Source organism: Cajanus cajan, chromosome 3 (assembly GCF_000230855.2).
Source record: "Cajanus cajan strain Asha chromosome 3, NIPB_CcT2T_4, whole genome shotgun sequence".
Classification (NCBI taxonomy): domain Eukaryota; kingdom Viridiplantae; phylum Streptophyta; class Magnoliopsida; order Fabales; family Fabaceae; genus Cajanus; species Cajanus cajan.
The window spans coordinates 14,348,422-14,367,104 of NC_138519.1; the positions used below are offsets into that span (position 1 = coordinate 14,348,422).

The 18,683-nt window shown below is 38.1% G+C and overlaps 2 protein-coding genes and 2 long non-coding RNA genes across 9 annotated transcripts in view; 3 read left to right on the forward strand and 1 right to left on the reverse strand.

Annotated features, from left to right (window-relative positions):
- LOC109791836 (serine carboxypeptidase-like 19) overlaps nucleotides 1–18,683 on the forward strand; it is a 54,278-nt gene that overhangs the window by 19,064 nt on the left and 16,531 nt on the right. The window lies entirely within an intron of this gene.
- Nucleotides 1–18,683, forward strand: part of LOC145955580 (uncharacterized) — a 42,178-nt gene that overhangs the window by 9,163 nt on the left and 14,332 nt on the right. The window lies entirely within an intron of this gene.
- On the forward strand, nucleotides 112–6,639 carry LOC114915385 (uncharacterized). Of its 6 annotated transcripts, XR_014432229.1 has the most exons (8): nucleotides 112–288; nucleotides 387–452; nucleotides 547–594; nucleotides 680–766; nucleotides 1,665–1,723; nucleotides 4,042–4,117; nucleotides 5,593–5,959; nucleotides 6,073–6,639. It is a non-coding gene; the product is annotated as an uncharacterized LOC114915385 (long non-coding RNA). The 6 variants fall into 6 exon arrangements; XR_014432230.1 differs by lacking the exon at nucleotides 547–594 and having other exon boundaries at nucleotides 115–288; XR_014432228.1 differs by having other exon boundaries at nucleotides 116–452.
- LOC114915237 (oxysterol-binding protein-related protein 1D) lies at nucleotides 1,698–2,925 on the reverse strand. Its single transcript, XM_029269648.2, has 2 exons — nucleotides 2,548–2,925; nucleotides 1,698–2,258 (listed from the first exon to the last, which is right to left on the reverse strand). Exons 1-2 carry the CDS (start codon nucleotides 2,845–2,847, stop codon nucleotides 2,034–2,036), a joined length of 525 nt encoding a protein of 174 aa, XP_029125481.2. The 5' UTR covers nucleotides 2,848–2,925; the 3' UTR covers nucleotides 1,698–2,033.

Consider the following 18,683-nt stretch of genomic DNA (forward strand, 5'->3'; position numbering starts at 1 on the left):
AAAGGATGACAAATGCTACAAATTATTGACACTTTCTGGCGGTTTTAAACCGCAGGAATGATAATCGTTACTGTGTTGACACTTTCTGGCGGTTTAAAACCACCAGAACGTTCAATAATTTTTTATTTAATTAATTATACGTGCCTTAGTTCTTTTATGAAATTAAAAAAAAAACTTATAAAATCAATTTAAAATAAAGAAAAAAAACAATTTCTAGTTCAGCCTCACGAACCCGCCATCCTCTTTGCTTTCGCGCGTCCATGTGCTTCAGCACCCCTCGAAGACAAGGTTTGTTCATCCTCTCTTCGCCTTCTTCATCTCACCCTCACCTTTACAATTTTAGTTCAAAATAATCAACCTAAACGACCGCAATATTACTGTTCAAGCTCCTTCGTCTCTATCATTACTGTTCGTGAGGAGCTTCTCTTTTCTACTCGATTAATCCATTCATGGTGAGTTTTCAATCATCCAAGGGCATTAAATCTGTTCTATTTTCTTCGACTCATACTTACAATTTGCCATTCTCTAATGAGAATCAAAACCTAGGTTACGAAACCTGCCCGCGGGAAATGTATGCATTCAATTGATCTTAGGGTAGGATTTCATATACAATTTGTTTCTGTCTAAGTCAATTTGTTTCTGTCTAAGCTATCATTTCCTGTTCTCTTGAATTTTGCAGATGGTTGTATTGTCCATGTAGCTTCGAATCGGACAGCGAAATTTGCTAGGAGAGTTTCAATTTCAAATCCTGTCGGGAATTCATTTGGTATTGCACTCGCGTTTCTCTTTCTCTATTTTCGTCGGAAATTATGGTTTTACATTTCTAGAGGTGGTTTTTATGCATAAGTCAATTATGGGTTCCTAACTGATAAATAGAAGAAATGAATTAAATAGATAGATAAGAGTTTCTGCTCAAACTATGAAACTATAACCACAATGTTCAAGCCCATGAACCAGTTCAACAAGTTGAGCATGAGGGAGGCTGGTTTGGCTTCCAAAACTTACATAAAGTACTGATCCCCTTGAACCATATTAAATCATACCTGCATCCTGGTTTTTTTAGAAATGCCGCATATCTGTAAAAAAGGTTTTAATTTTTGCTTGTTGCATGGTTGAAGGTGGGAAATCACTTTCTAATTGCTTTTCTAGTTCCCAAAGCTTCTGGAACTGAGGAATAAAAATATAAAGCCATAGGTATCTGCAACACTGCAACTTCAGTTTGTAAACCTCCTTTCTGACTTTTTAAGTGGCTATGGCTAGTTTTTTTTTTTTTTACAAGCATATAGCAACTTTAGAGAATTTATATGATCAAGGAAGGTAGTGGGAGTGGCCAATGTCTAGTATTAACTATAATTAAACTATTAAAAAGCTTCTAGATTCTTGTACTGCTCCCCTACTGCATCTTTTGTTTGCCGATGCCATCGGAACTGCCTTTATTAGGCCTTAGTTCTGTTTTTTTACTTTTCATACACATTAAAAACTATTAAAAAGGTGCTGAATTTACTGTTTCACTATTAGCTATCAAGTGGGTGAAGATTTTTGATTTTTTGTGACTATATACAAGTTATAGATGCATCATTTATATTTCAGATTTTGAATATTAATTTTGTTTTTACCTATTAAGTTTATATAAATAAAAGCTTAAGTTCATGCTTTGTTTACAGATTTGTATTTGTAGAACTTCTGGAAATACGCAAAGAAGTTCAATGTCCAATTTGCCTTGGTATGTGTTTGTTTTTTTCTTGTTTGGTTGTTCTTGGTATAATAACTCTGCAATTAAATTATATGTGCAATTTATTTTTGCTACTGTTAGTGCATAGAAGAGCGCTGGAGGCATAGGTAGTGAAAGTAGATTGTGTAGTTTTTAACCATGTGAAAGAAGGGTAGAGGGAGAGTAAGAATGACATTGAATGATATTATCAAAAGGAATCTCATGGTGAATAATATTCCCAAGAATTTGGTTTCTTACTGAGACTAATGGCATCATGTGATCTATGTGCCTGATGTCACTTAGTGGGATAAAGCTATTATTGTTATTGTTGTTTCCATTGTTGGTGCATCATGCTAAACTTGCATTCCATATATACAGTCTCTTCCGAACATGAAGGTAAATCACAACTCTGTCCAAATATATCCGGGATTCCATCCCAATTATTCTTTTCTCTTGTTTCCCAATAGCCACCAGTATATCGATAACAACCATCCTCATCCTTCTTAAACCATTTCGGTTGCCATCCTCTTTCTTGCATTTTTCTTGCCTGAATTATGAATCAACCATAAGTTAAAAGAATTTTCAATAAAAGCTTCTCATGTACTAAAAATCATGATTCTTAGGCACCCATAATTCTCCCAACAGATTGCTGATAAAATTAAACCAAACAAGTATGGGAGATCCAAGGAGACATGGAAAATAAAAGGTGATTATTTGCGAACAAATGGCAACTATATCATGGTGGGGAAAATATAATACTACAAGGCTATGTAAAAATCGTCTCCAATACACACTAGATTCAATGGAGCAAAAATTGAAAGTTGTGGGTGATTTACCTGTCTCTGCCACTGTTCAAGTCTTAGTTTCTCTGCATTTGCCAGCTCATACTCTCCATTCTCTAGATGTCTTTGATCTGGTCTCAACCTCGAGTCAGTTGGAGGCAACTTCTCTAATAGACCAGGTAATATTTCATTCAAGTAAATTGCAAAAGGAGAGAGGTTGTATCTTGTCTTGGTTACATGGTTGTCCCTTTCCCACAATAATGCAGCTTCTGTCATCGGATCATAACCTTTTGGCTTGGTGGTTGGATCCCCAAGTACATAGTACATTGCTTCATCCCACTTCCCAATTAACATTGCTACCTTCTCTCCAGTTCTGTTGTCTTGAACAAACCCATGAACCTGTTAATATATGATTAATAGTTATCTCAGTCTTGAAATACTCGAAAGAAGAAAAGTAGATTGATCAATCCAAACTACTAAATAAACCTATTTTCTAATACACAAAATAGGCAAAACTTAAATTGAAATACATTTTTGCTCTGATAAAATAAAAGTAATATGAATTCTACTAGTAATAAAATTGATCAGAAAGTAGGGATTCCTTGCCATAGAGTTTATGATGGTACCTCAGTTTATTCGTACTGTGTGTTGAAGTGTCAGAAACACTACAATTCTGAACTGAATATGTACAAGTGTGTTAGAAAGTTCATTAGGAAGTTAGTGATTAGTTGGTCAGTTAGAAAATGCATCTCTTTGTCTGCTTGTAACGACTCTTGTATGTACAAGAACCACAAAACTTCTTTATCAATCAAAACAACTATTCTCAAATATCATTCTCTCTCTTAATTCTCTGTTTTCTCTTTCTTTTTACTATTTTTCTGCAACCATAGACTCTAATTGGTATCATGTGCTTCTTCTGTCCCTTAGCCATATCTTCATCAAATCTGTCTCAAACCTCAGCTGGCTTATGTTCACATTCTTCCTCAGTTCCTGTGTCTGAACCTGTGACTTTGTCTTACTCCAGTGTGGTTTGTCTAATTCCTAAGATCAGAATGAGTCATGTCCATACCTGATGACTTATAGAATCTTTCTTGTTTAACTTCTCTAAAAACTGATTTAACAATATAAACACTTGAATAAAAGATATAACAATATAAAGTCAGTTCCTATGTAGCAGAGAAAGTTTATAAGAAAATAACAAAATACTATTGAAATAGGAAGCATACATATGAAACAAACTGTAGCGGTAGAATCAATATCAGGAAAAATATTATATGCCTCCATAACATATTTGAGAAATTAGGTATAGTTTAAAACAATGAGACAATGAGTCAGGATAAATATGATTAAGCCCACAGTAAAAATGACCTCCAATACAGGGCATTGGCTTAAAACTACATCTTCCAGGAATTGAAATTCCCATGCAATGAATAAAAATAAAAATAATCAGCAATAGCCGAATTTAAAACTACATTTTGGCATATAAATTTAATTCATGTATGTCAATTTTTAATTAATTAATTTGTATATAAATTTAAACTAAAGCAGGTTCTTGTTCTCTTGGATTAACTAAAAAGCTTCTCCAAATTTACTTCACTTGCATTACCTAAGTGCTTCATCTCAGGTAAGCATGATTTGTTTTAAAATTACTTATCTAATTCCTTTTATATATATATATATATATATATTAAATTACTTATCTAGTTTTCATTTTTATATATGCCATTTTTAAAATTAATTTACTTATCTAGTTTTCATTTTTATATATGCTATTTTTTAAAATTAATTTACTTATCTAGTTTTCATTTTTATATATGCCATTTTTTAAATTAATTTACTTATCTAGTTTTTTCTTCTTCTTGAACCTAGTCAGATGGATGTAGTAATGGATAAATCATGGATTGATATGCTAAGGAATACAATAGAATATCTAGATGGATTAAATAAATTCTTAGATTTTTCTTTTGAAAATCGATCTGTCAATGGTGCAATAAGGTGTCCATGTCCTAAATGTCATTTTAGTAAATGGAAAACTAGAGATGTTGTTTTTGACCACTTGATTTGTAAGCAATTTCCAAAAAATTACAAAGTTTGGATATGGCATGGTGAAGCATATGAAACAATGGCATCAAGGGACACTGAAGTAATAGATGAGCCATTGGAAAATGAAAATCCAGTGTTAAATATGATAAATGATGCATTTTATATAGGGCACTGTTCATGGTGACAGCCAAACCTCCAAATTGCAGACCAAAGAACTTGAATAGAGAGAAACATAAGTAGCATCTCAGCTTTAGGATTATGAAAGAAGAAAAAAAGAAGAAGAAAAGTTTACCTTGCATCATTGAATTAAAACATTATCAGCCAATACAGATGAAAATAAGTTGAAATTCAATTCTAAACACGCAGATGAAAGAAAGTAGCTAGGACTAGGAAACATATCTGTTTCAGTTCTTTTTTATACCTATATTATGTAATAAAATTCCCAAAACAATAATAAATATCAATTTAATTACAAACAACCCTTCCGAAGCAAAACTTGTGTTATACATCAACTTAGTTTTAGTATATAGTTTACCTTAAACAATCATAGTTGTGAAGACAGACTTAGATGAATAGCTAAATTCTCTCGATAAAAATTAATTATCACAAAATTGATAAATATTTTATACTAACAATATAATTAAAAATAACTTAAAATACCGGAATCACCAAAAAAAAAAATGAATTATATAGTACTAATTATGCTCCACAAAGGTTCCCTGAAAATGAATTGACTGATAGGGATGATTGAATCCAACTATTAAATTTTGCATTTTAGAAAAGTAAAATTACCATGATTTCAACTAGGCATATTTGGTATGTATCAGGTACAAGTAAATGTTATTAGTTATGCCTGGACACTACTTTTTTTCCCATAAAAAAGTTGGTATGTAAAAACTCCAATTATAGTTGTAGTTTGAGATATAGCCAAGTTTGCAAATTAAGCTGGAACATTAGTCTATGCAAATTTTTATTTGTTTAATTTTTAGTAAACTGCTTCTAAAATTGAAGAAACAAATGAAAATGACTTTAAGAACTTATTCATGTTTCTTTCAGGAGAAGATGTCAACAGAAATGAGTCAAAGTGACAACTCTAATGAAATTTCAACTAATGATAGTCTTAGTAAAGTGTTGGGAAAGGATCATGTTGGACGTGTACGTTGCTTGGGTTTAGGAGGTCTACATAGTGTGGCATTTCAATCATCCACAAGATTTAGTGGTGTAGGGTGCAGTTCTTCAAATTTTGATTCCACTGAAAATTCTCAATTGAAAAAGGAAGTAATTAGTTTGAAGGGTGAATTGGCAACTTCTCAAGAAAATGTCAAGACATTAAAAAATCATGCTTGCTTACATACAAATGAAGGAAGGACATATTCCTACGGAGTTAGAGGCTATGTTTGGTAGTAGTAGTAATAATGTAGTGGTAAGTGTTTTATATTTTGCACTAAATTAAATTATATTAATACTTAATTGAAGTTTAATATTTTATGCATATTTTATTAATAAGGATAACATTAAACAATTTGTATTTTATAGGATGAAGGGAGTGGACACGACATGACAACACCACAAGGAGGATCTTCATTAGATAGTAATGTTCATGGAGTTTGACATTATTATTGTTTTGTTTAGACATGATGAACTCATGAATTTGAACCTATGTTTTTATATTTGAAGCAAGATTAATTTTGGGACAATTTACATATTTTACTTTTGAGCATTGATCATGAATTTGATTTTGAGTTACTTAATATGTTGGATATGTTTTAAAATTGATGGATGTTAATATCTTAATAATAAAAATTATGTCATGCTAGACCTATGGCTAGATGTTGTCTTGATTTTTTTTTTATAATGTTAAAAGTTGTTAATTTAATGTATCTTTATGTAATTATATTTGAACAAGAAACATACAAAACACATAAATATTATTATAATTATAGGTATAATTTATTAAAATAAGTGATCCTAGAAATTTGACAAGTAAAATTTTTATTTATAAGTTACTTGAATTAAATAACAATATAATATAGTCATTATTAATTTTTAATGATTAATATGGTTAGTGATAATTTTAAATAATAATTTGATAAATTTCTAAAATATACCGAATATTATTTGTCAATTTATAATAAAAATGTGCTTTTAAAATAATTCCAAATATATTTTAAAAATAAAAAATTATCGTAAAATAAAGTGTATTTTTGACGGTTTAAAATTGTTAGAAAATGCGACAAATGGCAATCTAAAACCACTAGAAAATGTAAACAACAAAAAATAATAATAATTTTGTGGAGGGTTAAAAATCGTCAGAAATCTTGAATTGGGTAGAATTAAAATGAATATTGTGGCGGTTTCAAACCGCCAGAAAATGATGATCAAGTCAAACAGAACAGCAATTTTGTGGCAGTTTTGGACCGCCAGAAAATGTTAAACAAGTCAAACCAAAATGCATTTTGTGGCAGTTTCAAACCGCCAGAAAAAGATTAAATTTTCTAGCGCACAAAACCAGCGTTTACAAAATATCCGCCACAAACGATTTTTGGCGACCGTAGATCCGGCGGTTATTAATGACGCCGGTAATGCAATTTGTGGCAGTTTTTAACCGCCAGAAACTACCAAAATAATCGCCACAAATCACACATTTTTTTGTAGTGGTAAAACTAAAAGAGAATGAATAAAATATATAAAAAAAATAGGAGACCTCTTATCTCATCAAGAAGGCCTTAGGATCAATTGACATACATTTCCTTATTGAGTGCAGTGTTTAGAGTCTCCCTCACAGTAATCTACATATTTTATTTTCCCTTCCAAAATATGAAATAATGGAAATACAAAAATAATAATAATAACTTATAGAGAAGAGAGGAATACCTCTTTAGTGACACGAAGAGAATAAGATGATAAAGGTTCATCTCGAAAATTAGTCTTGATAAGATAAAAGTTCAAGAATATTCATCATTGATGATTGGATTGTCAAAGATTTTCCACCAGCAAAGGGAATGCCATCGTGACCCCTTAACAAATGGGGATAAAAGCTCTTGAAATTACCCTCATAACTTGATCAAGCAAAAATAACTCAAACCGTCAACAAATTGAATGTTAAAGACCCCTTTCGCACACAAATGAAAAAACAAAAAAATGTTAAGAGATTATTACCATTTGATAGAGCAGAGGAATAACTCTTGCAGCTAGCAAGCATGAAAATTCAAACACACCAAGGAAATAAAAATTACATGATGACATTATTTCAACCATGAAGAAGATGCATTTTTATGAGAAAGCAAGGAAAGTAGTGTTACTCACAGATACGATGAAGATTCACCTATCTGAGATGAGCGATATAGTGTGCTCAGTTGAATCCGGATTGCATTTGTGATGACATTGCGGGAGTCTAGGATTTAGGATTTAAGGTTTAGAGTAACTCAACTTTTATATTATAAATAGAAGTTGAATCGGGTTACGACATCATGTCGTGTCTGCGACGACAGGCGTCGCGCATTTATAGATATAGGATTTTGTTAGTTTATGAATTATCAAATAGAAAAAACTTATTTGATTAGTAGAAGGAATGGGGGCAAATTTATAATGATAGGCTTAGTTGAGAGGAAAACTAGTTTAGAGGAATAGTTGGAATAGATCTGAGTAGTGGAAATGACTTACTAGTTGCTTGGTAAATGTTGAGTACATGACCTATTTATAGGCCTCAACACATCATTCATGTTTTATGTAGAAAACTCTAGAAATATCTATTCTAGAGTTTTCTATCTATATGTAATTATCTACATAATTCTAGAGTTTGTATCATCTAGTAGTTACTAGCATACATCTATGTATTTTCTATAATGATCTAGCTTATTCTAGAAGTTTGTATCACATTTTAACACTCCGCCTTGATACAAATTTATTTAACTCCTATCATAGTGCGAAACTGTTCGAATCTTGTTCTTGGTAGTGCCTTTGTGAATATGTCAGCAACTTGCTCTTCAGTCTTACAATACTGCATCTTGATTTCTTTAGTTGTTTCTGCTTCTCTGATGAAGTGATATTTAATTGCAATGTGTTTTTTCCTGCTATGATGTACTGGATTTTTTGTCATTGCGATTGTTGATTTATTGTCGCAGTTGATTGTAGTAGGCCCATCTTGTTGTTCTCCAATTTCTGCAAGTATTCTTTGTAGCCAAATTGCTTGACTTGTAGCTTCAGCCGCTGCAACATATTCTGCCTCTACGGTTGATTGTGCAACTGTTGCTTGCTTTTTTGATGCCCAAGAAAATATTCCTGATCCAAGTGAGAAGGCATAGCCTGAGGTGCTCTTCATGTCATCTACCGATCCTGCCTAATCACTGTCGATGTATCCGAGCAAACTTGAGTTGGTCATTGTTTTGTACCAAATACCAAACTCCTTCGTGCCCTGTAGGTATCTTGGAATTCTTTTAGCTGCTCCAAAGTGAATTTGGCTTGGTTTTTGCATAAACCTTGATAAAAGGCTTACATCATACATTATGTCTGGTCGTGTGGCTGTTAAATATAGTAAGCTTCCAATCAAACTTCTGTAGCGAGATGCATCAACATCTGGTGCTCCATCATCTTTCTGTAGCTTCTCCTTTGTCACAAGCGGAGTAGTGACAGTCTTGAAACCACTCATCTTGAACTTCTTCACGAGCGCTTTAGTGTATTTCTTTTGACAAATGAATATCCCTTTCTTCTTTTGACTTACCTCAATACCAAGGAAGTAGTTCATCAAGCCAAGGTCCGTCATTTCAAATGTCTTCATCATGTCTTCTTTGAATTCTGTCATCATCTTCATATTGTTCCCTGTGTAGATAAGATCATCTACATATAAGGAGATGATGAGTGTGTCATATTGAACTTGGGTCTTGATGTATAGTGTTGGCTTACTCTTACTCCTCCTGAATCCATGATCGGTGAAGTATTGATCTATTCTGCTATACCATGCTCGAGGAGCTTGCTTCAAACCATATAAAGCTTTTTTGAGCCTTAGTACTTTGTCTTCATTGCCCTTGCTTATGAAACCTTGTGGTTGCTCTACATAGATATCTTCTTGTAGTACTTGTCGCCACCCGCCGAAACGGACACTAGCATTCGCGACGATGGTTGGACTCTTTTTAAAGTTTGGAAAAATGATGGATTGTTAGAGCGACTTATTCTCAAACTGAGACCTCATCGAACTAACAATATTTATTAAATGATTCTCACCAACCTATGTTAATCCCAAACGGGACCCTCCATAGATTAGCGGTTTTCGTAAAAAGAAGGGTTCTTGGAGTCGCCACCAATATTTTACTCAAAACATTGGAAAAAGATATAAGGCAATTGATTTTCGTAAATCAACTTTGGCCATTACAACCAGAGTCGGGTAAGGGAGTCGGTTACGTGCGAGGAAGGTGTTAGCACCCCACAACGCCCCTTTCGGGTTCCCTATGACGGATTATTTCATAAATAATAGTGTAAAGTTACTAAATTACCCCTATTTATTAGAAACGATTATAGATAAAATATTTACATGACGAAAGCTCTAAACATGCAATGTAATAATCAAAAAGCAATAAATAAGAGCAGTAAAAGAAAGGATTTAGAAAGAAACCTTCGAAGCGGGCTTTTATATATTCAAAACGAAGTTTAGGAGGCTTTTTGGCGCTCCTTCCCACTACACGTCCGCTCGCTCCTTTCCCCTAAAGATAATTTTTACTATGGAAATCAAAGAGATTTCCCTTCGACTTGTTCGAATCTCAAGCTAATGGCTCATGACTCAAGAACTTCGTCGGATCGGCTCCCGGAGAGATATCTAGGGCAGAGAATAGCTCAAAAACCCAAGAATACTCAGCAGGAGGGTTGAGGAATGTGTCAAAAGTCTGGGAGGACGTGCAAATGACGTCCTATTTATAGGATTGAGGCGCAATACGGCCTGGGAGGTCAATACAGCCCGTACTGGGTTTTTGAACTACAGTACGGCCGTATTGAATTTGGTACGGCCGTACTGAAGTTCAAAAACTTCAGTACGGCCGTATTGATTTCACTACGGCCCGTACTGAGCCATTTTGAACTACAGTACGGCCGTATTGAATTTGGTACAGCCGTACTGAAGTTCAAAAACTTCAGTACGGCCGTATTGATTTCACTACGGCCGTATTGTAGTTCAAATGGCTCAGTACGGCCGTACTGAACCTCTAGGAGGGCGTATTGGGCTCCAATCCTCACACACCCTTATTCTAAGCTACTCTAAGACTTCTAGACCTACAAAGAATCATCCTAGGGTCTTCCAGGAGTCCTTCCGGCTGACTTTCCTTCGGTCTTTGAGAGTCTTCGAGCTTTATTTCCGACCCGGACAATTTTAGGGGTCTACAGCTGCCCCCCCTTTACTTAGTGAAACGACTTTTTGGTGTACAGGTTGACAAGTAAAGGAGTTGACCCAATTGTCTGGGGAACAGGCCACCCTTCCGACTTGTAGTGTCTTCAGGTGGGAAAACTGTTGAGTAGCCTCTCCAGGTTGAGTATTAGTCGTCGCCTCTCCAGGCTCGTTGCATACTTCGGTGTTTCTGACAACCTCGGTAGCGTGAGTTTGCCCTCTCCAGGGTTTGCATGCCTCCATGTTTCTGACGATGTTGGCAGCTGCATACCTCCGTGTTTCTGACGACGGGGTAGCTGAGTATTAGTCGTCGCCTCTCCAGGCTCGTGCATACCTTGGTGTTTCTGACAACCTCGGCAGCTGCATACCTCCGTGTTTCTGACGACGGGGTAGCTGAGTATTAGTCGTCGCCTCTCCAGGCTCGTGCATACCTCAGTGTTTCTGATCACTTTGGCAACTTGAGTTTGCCCTCTCCAGGGTCTGCGGTTTGCCCTCCCCAGGGTTGCATGCCTCCGTGTTTCTGACGACGTTGGCAGCGTGAGTTTGCCCTCTCCAGGGTCTGCGGTTTGCCCTCCCCAGGGTTGCATACCTCCGTGCTTCTGGTCACTTTGGTAGCGTGAGTTTGCCCTCTCCAGGGATTTGAGATGATTTTATCTCCACAGTCCACGATGCTGTTTCGACGGTTGTTTTCGATTTGGGTGCCGCTGAGGGCTGGATAACGCAGGGATCCGTCTAGGGGATGTGCAGTTACTCATAGGTTCTTGTGTCCCAACTTTCCATTGCGTAGTTGGTGCCCACTGGGGAAATTCTGATTCCTTGGGGATGTAGACACAAAGATGCTCTTTCTGATGTGAGCGATGCCTTATGATTGGCTGACGTCCTTTCGACGCTTGTGGAGTATCCCGGTTATCCTTATTCGGGTGACTCTTTTTTTGATTTTCTGGTTTTGTTGCCTCTGCGTAGGCTGTTATCCGCTGGGGGATTCTGTCATTTTGATCTTTTCTGATTTTCCTTTTTTTGAAGGAGTGCCTCTGAGTAGGCGAATGGGAATTGAGTATCTTGTGTATCCCAGAGTATTATTTAGAAAGCCTCTTCAGGCTTAGCTTCACTCGTCGCTTGAGTTGGAAAGCCATCTTCCACTGAGGAAGTCTAAGTCCTTTGACTCGGATGCTTTGTTTGGACGATCATGCTTCCGTTGAGGAATCTTGCTGATCTTGCCCTGATAGCTTTCACTGGGAATTCGGCCCAAGAGTGCAAGCCGAGATGTCTCTGGGGAGTATTATTTCGGCAAGCCTCTCCAGGCTCAGTTATTCTGTATTTTCTGAATTTTGCCTTTTCTCTTTTTTTGTCGATTTTGGCCTTTTTTTTTCGGCATCGGAGGGATCTCAAACACACTCACAGATAAAGTATGCAGAGGAATGAAGATGTTGTTGATGTACAAAAGAATGGGCCAATACGGGCCGTATTGAATTCAATACGCCCGTATTGGTGTGGACGTTATGGCCAATGCTGCCGTATTCATTTCAGTACGCCCGTATTGAGTTGAAAATTTGTTCATAACCCTAATTTTAGTACGGGTGTACTGAACATGGTACGGGCGCATTGTTTTTTCTGAAGTTTATTTTTTTGTTTTTTGTTTGTTTTTTCAATAAACAGAGAATAAGTGATCTTCCAGTACACCTATCATCTGTATGCATGTATGCGGTATGATGCACCTAATTCTATTTGATTTATTTTTCAAAAGAATTAACCGATGCGTTTCTTTGCTTGGATTTTGCCATTCCTCTTAGACGGGCTGTGCGCTGCCGATTTCTGTAACCGAGGAATGATGCGTGTTATATCGAGATTGGTGTCATCAACCCAGTGATCCTTCCCTTCCTTTAGAAGACGTATCAACCCTCCTATTGACCACTATATCTCCATGTTTCCACTAGATTATTCTAAAATCGTTTGGGACAAGAGAAAGAAAGGAAAGATATTTTTGTTCAAAAGTTTGTGTTTTAGAGGGGATTATTATTGTTTTGAAAACGGTTTTTGTAAGAATGGCTGGCCAAGGTAGGCTCATGTGTTTAGGCTTGTTTGATTAAACACTTATGAAGTTAAGAAAGTCTTGTTATCGACGTTGTGATTCGACAACTTAGATAGTTTCCCTTGAACCTTTCTTTTTGAAATCAGCTCATGGTACCATCACGGATTTCTTTTGCTTTTTGATTGTCCTTATTTTTTTGCCTAAAACACCCTTTTGTGGCGTCTCAGCGGACCTTTGTTTTTGTTTATTTTTGCAACCCTAACTTTTGCCTAGGTCACCCTTTCGTGGGATTCCTAGCGGGTTCTTTGCTCTTATTTTTGCGCAGCCCCCTTTTTGGGTTTCCTGCCGAGCTTTTTTTTGTTTTTAGGATTTTGTCCTTACAGGATTTCTTTTTTATCCATGATGGCACTTGTCGAGGCCAAGGAATGGTGCTCCAAGTTATCACACCCACTTTCACATAAAAATGATGCGGGTTTATTGTTATTAAGACGATTTTAACCTCATTCATGCTTATTCAAACAGGGTTAAAAATAACGTGGTCTAGAAATTTATTGTAAGCAAGAAGAGAAGCAGTAAGAATTAATAAAGAATGATTTTATTATAATTCTAACGGAAACATGTGCCCTATCGAGGCTCGGGGGTCGGGCTGTCCCCGAGGAGTGATCTCTAATAGTCATCAGGTCTATACATCCCTATCGGAAGAAGAAGAACACTTGATGACGACGACCGGCCTTGACGCTTGTGAACCGGCCTTCCTAAAGATCTGGCTTAAAGAACGTCGAGAAGGATCTTGGTTCCTCTTCGTCCTTTGATCTTTATCCTCAGACTCTTTATTTTCCTCGGTTTTTTTTTCTTTTCTTTTTCCTTTCCTTTATTCTTGGGAGCTTTATCATGAAGATCTTCGGGAGTGTAGATCCTGCCACTCCTAGTCATGCCCCCAAGTCCAGCGACGTTAGAGATATCGCTGTCGGCAGAAGAATGGATGTCGTATATCCATGGCACAGCCTTATTCGATTCGTAGGGAAAAGGTCTTGGAGCAGTGATCCTTAACGGTATCGGACCTTCCCCTTTATTCGTCTTGATTACCAACAACGGAGTTGATGTGCGTTCGCTTGGCGCGGTTGTTGGCTTACATTTGATAACGAACGGCGTGCGATCCATTCTGAACATACGCATCGATTAATCCTTTCTTTTTATTAATGTTATTAATAAATTACTAGGAGGGATGTATGCGAATGAATGACTATGAAATGCAAAGGCAATTGAAAGATTCCATAGATCTCAAAAATTCAATTTATTAATCAAGGAAAGTGTACAACTTGTTATACAATGCTTTGAAGCAATTTTTTACAAAATGAGAAGAGCCGATAGAAACCCACAGGCGGGTTCATGTTTCTTCTCCATTCATCTTCGGCTTCCTCTACATGACGGGCCATTGCCTCAACTTGCGTATGGACTGCTTGGCTCATATCATCACTAATCTTTTGAGCGTCCTTCGCCTTTTGAATGTGGTAGTTGATCATGGCTTGTAGCTCATTAAGCTCGTCTTCGGCTCGATCCTTCTCCTCTTGGAGCTTAACCATATGTGCTAGTCCTTCCTTTTCCTTCTTGCGAAAATCAGAAAGGCTTGCGGTTTGTTGTTAAGCAACTTCCCGCCATTGCTGCGCATTGGATCGAGTCAAGAGTAAGTCATCCTGCATGTACTTGATCAACTGTGCCTGCCTTGCGTACTCGGCTTCAAGGTGTGCTATCTTTGCGTCAACATCTCGGAGTTGACTACTCGGTTCAACCTTTGGCATTTTGGATGCCCGAGTAGCCTTCTCATTAAGGTTAGCACACTCGTCCTTGAGCCGCTCTATCTCATGGTCTTTTTTCTTGCACTGCCTTTGTAGACCGTCAATGGAGAAACTGGATTCTTCGTTTTTCTCTTCAAGAACTCTCATCTGAGCTCCCATGATTTCCAGCTTCTTGGTCAAGGCATCGACTTGTTCTTGTAGCACCCTCCTTGTGACTGCGGTTGCGCAAGAGGTGGATGGTTGGGGCACCCCCCTCTCGCTCCTCCAAATCTCGTAGTCGGTGGAGACGGATACCCGAGGCTTTCCAAGCTCTCGATCTTCCTCGTAGATTGGTCTCTCCCACGCTCTAATGACAGCGTGCATGTCCCTCTGATGCTCGGAATCAAAGGAGAAACACAATCCTCCAAGCTCCTCTTTGGTAGGAACAATCTGAGTCCTCATAAGTTGTCTCATAGCCAATCTAGGTGAATAAGCTATGCAACCTCTGAGGCCCATCAAGGGTATGCTTGGGTAACTGCCGCATCTCATCAATACATTGCTCGGACGGAACCAAGGACAAACCCATGTGAAGTGCTCAATGCTCCACTGTTCCATCTCTTCCTTCCATTCGGAAGCATAACGGCGGCATACGGGGATCTTTGAAAAATTCCTCAACGGATCGGGCAAAGTCCCCATGTGACTAGAGGCATAGAAGTGTGTGATGCTCCACACATATAATAAGGAGGTGCAACATCGGATAATCTTCCCTTGCTTCTGCTGAGACATGTTGACAGAAAGCAAGGTGTCTGCAAGAATGGCAGGCACGGGACTCTTCATGTGCACGTCCCATGCGAAGAAAGCATCCATAGCGGCATGGTCCACTGTGTTAGCGTGAAAGGGGAATAGGATTGTCCCAAACACAGCTAACGCTAGAGTCTTGTTGAAAGCTGACCAATCTCCCTCACCAGCTAAGGAAGAAAGGTGATCCTCGATCATAGCGAGCTTCCAACCTTTGATATTGCCGTTCCCCACTAAGACAGATGATCGTGATGGTAGTTTGACTTGAGTAGCGACCCTCTCCACGGCCACATAATTACCATGAAAGACATAGACCCCTGCTGATTTGGGCCATCGCAGCATGAGCTCGTACTCCTCGAGAGTAGGAACTAAGTCAAACTGGGGGAACTCGAAGCAATGCAGATCGGGACTCCAAAAGTGAACTAATGCTCTCAGAAAGGCCGGATCCACACATATCTTCATCAAATCGAGGACTCGTCCATATGATTTCTCGAACTCAACACGAGCCTCACGTGGCATCAAAGAACAGAGGTGATCCAACCTCTCAGCACGGTATAATAAGAAGTCCACTTTCTTCAACTGCCCTTGTATTCCCCTAGATCCCTCCATGATCTACGATAAAAATGCATGATATGAGATGATGGCGTTGAATATGCATGCATTGTGTTTATTCAACTAAGCATTATCATGTTTTCGGGATGCTCCTAAGATGATGCATGATATTGCTTGGTTTGGATAAATATTTTTTTTTTTTTTTTTGGGTATTTTTTGTATTTTTTGGGGTGAAAATGGAAACTACCTACATGAATGTGATGAAGATAGATGTTAACACCATGTAATGGAAGATTCTTATTCCTATTTATTCTTATTTTAAAAGGGAATGTTGTATGTTTAAAGAATGCAATGTATGCTCAAACAATGTCACATAAATAATGCACAAACAATTCACTCATCCACGAACAGTCACGAGCGAATCACGAGGTAGGGGTATCCTGCAGAAAAGTGCATATTCAAGGAGGTTCTAACTGTTCTCACCGGTCCAAGGCCCCCAAGGTGCCCCCATTATAGGGACCCAATTCCTCTCGTCATAAGTCGATGGAAAGCTCCAACGCACTATCGGACTCGAGTTCATGGTTTTCACCTTGAGTGATGTTTTCCGACAGCGGTCTACGGGCACCTATAGACCCATTCGACAACCGGCCGTACTAACATCCACTCCTTATGGCTTTCCACTCATGCCCCCGGGTATAGAGGGAACTGTTGTGTGCAAAGGTTCGTGTGCAGTTTATATTTCAAACGATTGCGGAAATTTAAACATCCAACAGTTATTAAAGCCAACTAGGTAAAACATGTTATCATACAAGCGAGGGGTAACGAAGTAATTTTAAACTATTATTTTAGAAATAATCCATCACTAAATGGGACTGACTCTCGAGGCTTCCCCAGTGGAGTCGCCATCTGTCGCCACCCGCCGAAACGGACACTGGCATTCGCGACGATGGTTGGACTCTTTTTAAAGTTTGGAAAAATGATGGATTGTTAGAGCGACTTGTTCTCAAACTGAGACCTCATCGAACTAACAATATTTATTAAATGTTTCTCACCAACCTATGTTAATCCCAAACGGGACCCTCCATGGATTAGCGGTTTTCGTAAAAAGAAGGGTTCTTGGAGTCGCCACCAATATTTTACTCAAAACATTGGAAAAAGATATAAGGCAATTGATTTTCGTAAATCAACTTTGGCCATTACAACCAGAGTCGGGTAAGGGAGTCGGTTACGTGCGAGGAAGGTGTTAGCACCCCACAACGCCCCTTTCGGGTTCCCTATGACGGATTATTTCATAAATAACAGTGTAAAGTTACTAAATTACCCCTATTTATTAGAAACGATTATAGATAAAATATTTACATGACAAAAGCTCTAAACATGCAATGCAATAATCAAAAAGCAATAAATAAGAGCAGTAAAAGAAAGGATTTAGAAAGAAACCTTCGAAGTGGGCTTTTATATATTCAAAACGAAGTTTAGGAGGCTTTTTGGCGCTCCTTCCCACTACACGTCCGCTCGCTCCTTTCCCCTAAAGATAATTTTTACTATGGAAATCAAAGAGATTTCCCTTCGACTTGTTCAAATCTCAAGCTAATGGCTCATGACTCAAGAACTTCGTCGGATCGGCTCCCGGAGAGATATCTAGGGCATAGAATAGCTCAAAAACCCAAGAATACTCAGCATGAGGGTTGAGGAATGTGTCAAAAGTCTGGGAGGATGTGAAAATGACGTCCTATTTATAGGATTGAGGCGCAATACGGCCTGGGAGGTCAATACGGCCCGTACTGGGTTTTTGAACTACAGTACGGCCGTATTGAATTTGGTACGGCCGTACTGAAGTTCAAAAACTTCAGTACGGCCGTATTGATTTCACTACGGCCCGTACTGAGCCATTTTGAACTACAGTACGGCCGTATTGAATTTGGTACGGCCGTGCTGAAGTTCAAAAACTTCAGTACGGCCGTATTGATTTCACTACGGCCGTATTGTAGTTCAAATGGCTCAGTACGGCCGTACTGAACCTTTGGGAGGGCGTATTGGGCTCCAATCCTCACACACCCTTATTCTAAGCTACTCTAAGACTTCTAGACCTACAAAGAATCATCCTAGGGTCTTCCAGGAGTCCTTCCGGCTGACTTTCCTTCGGTCTTTGAGAGTCTTCGAGCTTTATTTCCGACCCGGACAATTTTAGGGGTCTACAGCACTCCATTGAGAAAAGCGGACTTGACATCTAACTGGAAGATATTCCATCCTTTTTCTGCCGCAAGAGCTATTAGAGCTCTAATTGTATCTAGGTGTGCTACTAGGGCAAATGTCTCGTTGTAGTTGACTCCAGGTTGTTGTGAATAGCCCTTAGCTACCAACCTTGCCTTGTGCTTTTGTATGGTGCCGTCCGGATTGAGCTTTGTCTTGTAAATCCATTTTACCCCGATGATATCTTGGTCTTTTGGATAGTCTACTAGATCCCATGTGTTATTTTTCTCAATCATTTTTGATGGGTTCCTTCTCCATGAAATGATGTAGGGATGAAGGAGAGGAAGCCTTGCCCTTGATCTAGGTTCAACAAGGTGGACAAAAGGAGGATATATGGTGAAGGAAAGGAGGTTGGCGTGAAAAGGGAGGT

Excerpts from the sequence above, each read along its gene's own strand:
- LOC114915237 (XM_029269648.2), bottom strand. The coding sequence starts at position 2,847 with ATGTTAATTGGGAAGTGGGATGAAGCAATGTACTATGTACTTGGGGAT. Across the intron at positions 2,259-2,547 it reads TTGAACAGTGGCAGAGACAG|GCAAGAAAAATGCAAGAAAG; the intron begins GTAAATCACCCA and ends TTCATAATTCAG.